Source organism: Portunus trituberculatus, chromosome 38 (assembly GCF_017591435.1).
Source record: "Portunus trituberculatus isolate SZX2019 chromosome 38, ASM1759143v1, whole genome shotgun sequence".
NCBI classification, from domain to species: domain Eukaryota; kingdom Metazoa; phylum Arthropoda; class Malacostraca; order Decapoda; family Portunidae; genus Portunus; species Portunus trituberculatus.
Window position 1 is genome coordinate 18,961,358 of NC_059292.1, and position 7,500 is coordinate 18,968,857.

The following is a 7,500-nucleotide window of genomic DNA, read 5'->3' on the forward strand; positions in this document are numbered from 1 at the left end:
CCTCATTTATACTAACGACATGCCAGAAGGAGTGAACAGCTACATAAATCTGTTTGCAGATGATACGAAACTGTGCAGAGTTATAAAGCAAAAAGTGGATTGTGAAATACTGCAAGAAGACCTAAATAAGATCTGGGAATGGAGTAAAAAGTGGGAAATGGAATTCAATGTGAACAAAAGCCATGTCATGGAAATGGGAAAGAGTGAAAGACAACCTGTGGGAATCTATAAGATGGGAGATGGAGTAGAACCGGAGAAAGTTAAAAAGGAAAAGGACTTAGGAGTGACAATGGAAGAAAACAATCAACCAGTAAGCCATATGAATTTTTAGAGAAACATATAATTTGCTAAGGAATATTGGAATATCATTTCACTACATGGACAAAGAAATGATGAAGAAATTGATAAGTACTATAATAAGACCCAGATTGGAATATGCAGGAGTAGTGTGGACCCCTCATAAAAAGAAACACATAAGGAAATTGGAGAGACTACAAAAAATGGCTACAAGAATGATTCCAGAATTTGAAGGGATGACATATGAGGAGAGACTAAAGGCTATGGATCTACCAACCCTGGAACAAAGAAGGGAGAGAGGAGACATGATACAAGTTTATAAATTGATCAACGGAATGGACCAAGTGGATAATGAGAAACTGATCCTGAGAGAAGAATATGACATTCGAAGCACAAGATCGCATAGTAAAAAGCTGAGAAAAGGAAGATGTCTGAGAGATGTTAAAAAATATAGTTTACCGCAAAGATGTATTGAGATGTGGAACAGTTTAAATGAAGAAGTAGAGTCTGCAACGAGTGTGCATACTTTTAAAGTAAGATTGGATAAGTGTAGATATGGAGACGGGGCCACACGAGCATAAAGCCCAGTACCTGTAAAACTACAACTAGGTAAATACAAGTAGGTAAATACACACACACACACACACACACACACACACACACACACACACACACACACACACACACACACACACACACACACATAGTAAGAATAACGCATAGTAAGAAGCTGAGAAAGGGAAGATGTCTGAGAGATATAAAAAAATATAGTTTCCCGCAGAGATGTATTGAGACGTGGAACAGTTTAGATGAAGAAGTAGTGTCTGCAACGAGTGTGCACACTTTTAAAGTAAGATTGGATAAGTGTAGATATGGAGACGGGGCCACACGAGCATAAAGCCCAGGCCCTGTAAAACTACAACTAGGTAAATACACACACACACTAAAGAATAATCTGAATAACAAATAAGTTGGACAATTTCAGGAACTTATTCTTTTTTTCATTTAATATTTTTATTTATTAGTTTTCTTCTCTAATATTCTATCCCAATAGCACTAATGGACAATTTTGCCTTTTTGCCCTTTGATTTAGTAATGTAAAGCCATTAGGCCAATATATTGGCCAAAATATGCCTGATAGCTCACACAAAAGTCTTTGATACAGGATATGTGGTGGATGGACCTCATGGTGTGTGTCGTGTCGCTCTCAAACGCAGCCTTGCGATCTAGGAATGGTTGAATCTATTTTACATTGATTCCTATGGGAAAAATAATTTTGGTTCATGGGATCTTCTCTGTCTCCATGGGATTCCTGCAAGGACTATTGGTCTATTAACTGGCCTCTACTCCAGGAATGTGAGTGTTGTGAAGTATGGAGGGGTCATGTCCAGCTTTCCTATGAATATGGGAGTGAGGCAGGGATGTGTGCTTGCTCCATCACTTTTCAACATTTGCATGGACTGGGTACTAGGCAGAGTTGTAGACCAGTCATTGTTGAGCATCTTTCGGCAAGACTGAGATTACAGATCTTGTTTTTGCTGATGATGCAGTAATCTTTGCCGGGTCACTAGAGGTTCTGGTAATGGCTCTAGAGGCACTGCGCAAGGTGGTGAAGCCTTTGGGGCTCCAGGTATCCTGGCCCAAAACCAAGGTTCAGGTGTTTGGAGACTTACTGGATGAAACACTACAGTCTCTCCATGCATGTGGTGAGGATATTGAGATCTCTAAAAATTTCACATAACTTGGTAGTGTAGTGCGTAATGACAGTGGGTCGAGCCAGAAAATTGTATGGCAGATTGGCCTGGCCCATGGCATTATGGACTCGGTCAGCACGAGTATTTGGTGGTATTGGTACCTGTGCAGACGGTCAAAGATTCAGATCTTCAAGTCACTAGTGATCCTTGTCTTGCTCTACAGTTGTGAGACATGAACGCTGAACACCTATCTGAAGAGGCAAATTGATGTCTTTGGTACTAGATGCCTTCGCAGGATCATGGGGTACCGCTGGTATGACTGTGTCAAATCAGTGATTTGAGGCTGATTACCAGCGTAGTCCGTCAATGCCATCTGCGACTATGTATATGGGCATGTGGCACGCTACCCGGAAGCCGATCCTGCATATCAGGTTGTCTCCGAAAGGGATAACTGAGCATAGAAGAGGCCAAGGGGACGTACACAGAACTCATGGCTGCAGCAAGTTGATGCCTCTTGCTGGGAGTTACTTGTCATGGGAAGGGAGCCTGCATGGAGATTTGTGAGGTGTGACTGCCTGGAATGGCACCATAGGGTAGGCAAGGCAATGCATCCCCATCATATGCCCCCCCTGATTAATTGATTGAATATTTTGGTTTGCAAACAGCCTTCAGGAATTAATTAAGTTTAGCAACTGAGGTTCTTTATGCTGTACTTTTAATCGGGCAAACTGTCCAATGTGACTGTAAAATACCGTATTTTACAGCTTATAAGATGTACATCAGTTTGTGCAGATATTAAAAGAGAAAGAAAAAAGAAAGGAAAGTGGGTTTATGTCCTGAATATGAAAGGAAGTGTTTCACCTGACATTTGAAGCTCTCTCATATGTATTGATATTCTTATTAGAGCCTAATGTTTTACAATTAAAAACCTTGATATTTGCTAGAACCTACAAATACTGGACCGTAGACCCATCCTGCTGTGAGAAGTAAACAGATATGGTGTAAGTAAACAGATATAGTGTTGGCAGTGATATTGTCAGAGTGAAGAGAAGTAGTGAAATTTGTACTTTTTTTTTTTATCACTTGTAATTTTTTTTGTACATTTTCAAAGCATAGGAATGTGTGAAAATAGATTTACCTCAAGGAATAATGGTATCATACTAAGAAATGCAGTGAATCTTGTGCTTCTCACCAGGTTTTGTGTGCAACTGACTGAATTTGTTTTGGTATAGTTACATACAGTGTAAGTGTCCTCACTGAGATATTTTCTTCCTGGATGGTGTTATTTTTTGTGAATTACTGATAAGTATGACATACTAAACATTGTTATCTTGCAAAAGTTTTTTTTTTGTTTTTATTTATTTATTTATTATTTATTTATTTTTTTTTTTTTTTGTGTGTGTGTGTAGTAGTGATCTTCACTTTGTTTACATGTGTGAGGATGTTTGGGGTTTTGATATAAAGGGCGCAGTTGCTATAGACATACCACTAGCCACTGTCTCCAAGCTGAGTCTTGGCCATGTAATATGCACGTTAATTTTTTGAGACGTTTAAAAAAAAAAATATGCATCTTATAAGCCATCAAATATGGTAAGTAAATGTTTTTAGTTATGAGCATGTGTATTATTTTTATGTGATCCATTTATTCTGTTTTCATCCACAGCTGATTTTGGAGTCTCTGCCAAAAATAAGAACACATATGACAAAAGAGGAACATTCATAGGAACTCCATATTGGCTAGCCCCTGAAGTCATCTTGTGTGAAACTTTCATTGATGCCAAATATGATTATAAAGTGAGTATTTACCTTCAACCTTTACATTTTTAAATATTTTTTTTTAGCTATCATACCATCAGTATCTAGATAAAGGTATGGTCTTGTAATGGCTTTTTGCACACTAAAAACAAGTTTCTTCTTAAAATGCTAAACATTTAAATTTATGGTGTTGTAGACATTGTCATTATTTAAAGTTTTGTAATGATTGAAACAACTAAGATTGTGTTGGTGAAACACCTGACTCTGTTTATTGATTGCAACTGCAATTAGCAAGTAAATAATGAAGTATCACAGCAAATCTGATGATAATTCATAATGAAGTACTGAAGAAAATTATGAATCCAGTACTATTTGATAACACTAAAATGCTACACACATGGAAACATAGATGCTACAGACAAACAGAGAGAGCCCTCCCAAAACCCTCTCTGCTATGTCGAATAACCTGATAAAATTGATATGCATTATGTTAAAACAAATGAGGCACATTAACAGCAGAAGGTACCTAATCAGGCAGGGAACTAATGCAGTACTAAGCAAGTGAGAAAGGATTTAATGAATAGCCTTCTAGCTATATCTCTTCTCCCATCTTCTTGCCATGCCTCTCTTTTTCTTTTGTATGTCCACACTCAGTGGTGACTGACCAGTGAATGATGCTCAAGCTGTGGGAACAAGGGATGGTAGGCTGTCCCACACTCTTGTGAGACAGCAGGGTATGAAATTGAGATGGGGAGGATGACATGTTGGCCACTTGCCAGCCTCACCTCTCTCTAATTCATGTTCCACACAGCAAATATCTTTAAAACATCATTGTGAATGTAATAAAGGGGCTGGATGAAAACTGATTACACTACCAGCAAGCTCATTCTTCAACTGCAGTGGTACCTTGAGATATGAGTTTAATTAGTTTTGTGATGGAGCTTGTATCTCAATTTGCTCATAATTCCAAGAAATTTCCCCCTTTGAAATTAATTGAAATGCCATTAATCAGTTTCAGCCTCTTAAAAAAAACATGCCAATTTTTTATGTTATTTTAGATCAGAAAAGAGTATTTATAAATGATAACTGTATAAAAACATAATATAAGTAACTAAAGAAAATACAAATAAATAAACTGGTTTTATCATTTATATATATCTCATAGATCAGGGGTACATTCTACAAGATGTTACAGCTCGCTCATCTTGCCTTCCCACCTCTTCACTTAGCACTATTAATCAGCTGGAGTGTGCAGAAATAGCCACCCACAGGAGACTTGCTGCTCTATTACTCATAGAAGAGCTCATTTACTAGATGTAGTTATTGTTCATAGAAGAAATTAAGTTCTAATTAGACAAGAGGAGGAGAAAGAATAGAGGTTGCAGAGGTTTGTTTTCAGTATTGTTCCCCTGTGGAGGGGGGGGTGAAGAGGTAGCTGGAGAAAGGAGGAATTGGTTTAATTTTGTGCTTTTTCAGTTACTTTCATATGCCATAAACTTTTGCTTAATCACTGAACTCACTTGTTACACTCTTAATGCTACACTTTATTGCTGAACGTATTGCTACATTTTTATTGACTTCACTTTTGATTAACTTGATTTTATTTCTGCAGGGCATTTCACAAAATAGCTCTCTAAGGAGGTTTGTTTCATCTTCCTTTTCATAATGTTTCAAAAGTGAGTTGGGCATGTGTCATTGCTTTGAGCCACTTGCTCAGACCAAAGAAATTTGGCTATTTAACTTCACAAAAACACAAAATGCTAGCTAGCACAACACAAGTTATGCTTCCATGGTGAAAAAAGAAAAAAATGAACTGAACATATATGCTGATCATCACTGTGCTACATAGTGGCAGCGTTACTATCCCTTTTTTTTTCTCTCTCTATCATCTCTGTTTCTTCCCGTCTTCCTTGCTCATATGTTGTTATTTATATGGCTCATAACATGATCTTTTCCCTATCGACAAATTTTTTTTTGTTTTAAAAGCACTCTTATTTCTATATCCATGCCAGATGTTATTGCTTCTCCTAATGTCTTCTCATTCATTTGGCATTTAACATACCTTTTTTGCTTCTTCTTACTACTTGGTGTTTCATCCTTTCTTTTCATTTTCATACTCCATCATTAGATTAGAGGAAGCAGTTTGCGCTACCCTAAGCAGACAATATCAGCTACGAAACCTCTCGATTTGAATACAACCTGTAGTGTAAAATTGTATTTGCTATGATGGCAGCTATCGTGCTATCCTCTATCGCTGCGATTCCTCTGCATGAAGTACAGGTAACTCTAGATTTACGCGTATTTGATTTACGTGTTTTTTTATAACGCGACTGAAAAAATATTATAATTAATTTAATTTGCGCGATCAGTTTGCTTATATGCGATTTGGCCCTGCCACATTTTCAAACTGAGCGCCAGACGCAATTTCGAACTGCGCGCCAGAGAGTTCCGCAGCTAGCCGATAGGTGGGAGCTCTGGGGCCGGATCCAAGAAGCAGGTTGTTGTCTATGTTGGTACAGACAACCTCCATAGCAACCTCCTGCTTACATACCAACCTTCGTAAAATAGCATCCACAAAGATTTGCTGCTGTTGGTAGGTGGAGGTTGGTAGCCCCCCTAAAAGTGCTCATTGACTGCCAGGAGCTGGATCCAAGAAACTATAACAACGTCAGAGCAACCTCCTGCTGTGAAATGGCATCCATGAACGCTTGGAGGGACGGTAATGAGGTTACTATGAGGTTGCTCTCAGGTTTCTGGGAACACCACCTCTCGATGTGGTGTTACTGTCTTATATATGCATTTATGTTCGAGAGGATTTTTGATAAAGTGGTAAAGCTCAGAGGCAGATGGTGACTGACTGTGGTGTGAGTGGTGAGTGTTTTGTTTACGTATTCTTTGTTTTCTTGTTTTCTCATTATTTTTTGGTTTCTCTTATTATTTCTTGCTTTTCCCTTTACTTTAAATACACTTCTAGTATTTAGAATGGTAAATAATAATAACATGTTAATTTAGCCAAATAAATAGAGTATTTTGTACAAATTTTTTTGGACCACATCCCGCATCCCCCCTATTATCTATTGTTTCTTATAAGAATTACATGTTTGTTTTACACAAATTTTGATATACGCAATGCCTCTTGGAACGCATCTATCGCGTAAATCGAGAGTTACCTGTATTGTAAGTGAATAAAGGTTAAGACGGCTCAGTGCTCTTACTGGCGGGTTTACGCACTAGGAGATGTCGGGTTATCACACTAGGTGCCCAAGTTCTTCTTTTATCCACAAGCTATCAAAATCGTTGTCATTAAGTAGTTAGTAATTCTTCTTGCCTGTCAAGTAAAAGTAAAAGAAAAAAAAGAAATAAAAAGGGATTGCAAACTAGCTTTCTATTTTTTCCTTGGGGAAAGGGTGGGGGTGATGTCAGGTCACCAGGCAGGAGTGCATGCACAAATTGACTCAGTTTCTGGTCTCCACAATGGAAGTACACACTGACGTTTCCCCATCTTACTGTTTGTTGTACAGCAACACCAAGGAAAACCACTTTCTGCATCCAATGATGTTCAATAAATAAGACGAGCTTGGGACAATAACTGAAATAAAATAGTCTCAACATATGTTTCTTCTCACCACTCACTATGTTAGACTGAGTATATCAAGAGGATATAACAGTAAATATTATGTAAAATATTATGCGTGGTCAGCAGAATTACATTCTCCTGCATGTTCTATCTGTAGTTTCTTCCATTTATAAACTT

General features: G+C 37.9%; 1 protein-coding gene across 1 annotated transcript in view; it reads left to right on the plus strand.

The window, feature by feature from the left end:
* The window catches only part of LOC123514889, a 564,015-nt gene that overhangs the window by 77,129 nt on the left and 479,386 nt on the right, over positions 1 to 7,500 (plus strand). The window contains exon 6 of the mRNA XM_045273148.1: positions 3,655 to 3,785. Coding sequence (XP_045129083.1) covers positions 3,655 to 3,785 — 131 coding nt within the window. The remainder of the gene's footprint in view (positions 1 to 3,654; positions 3,786 to 7,500) is intronic.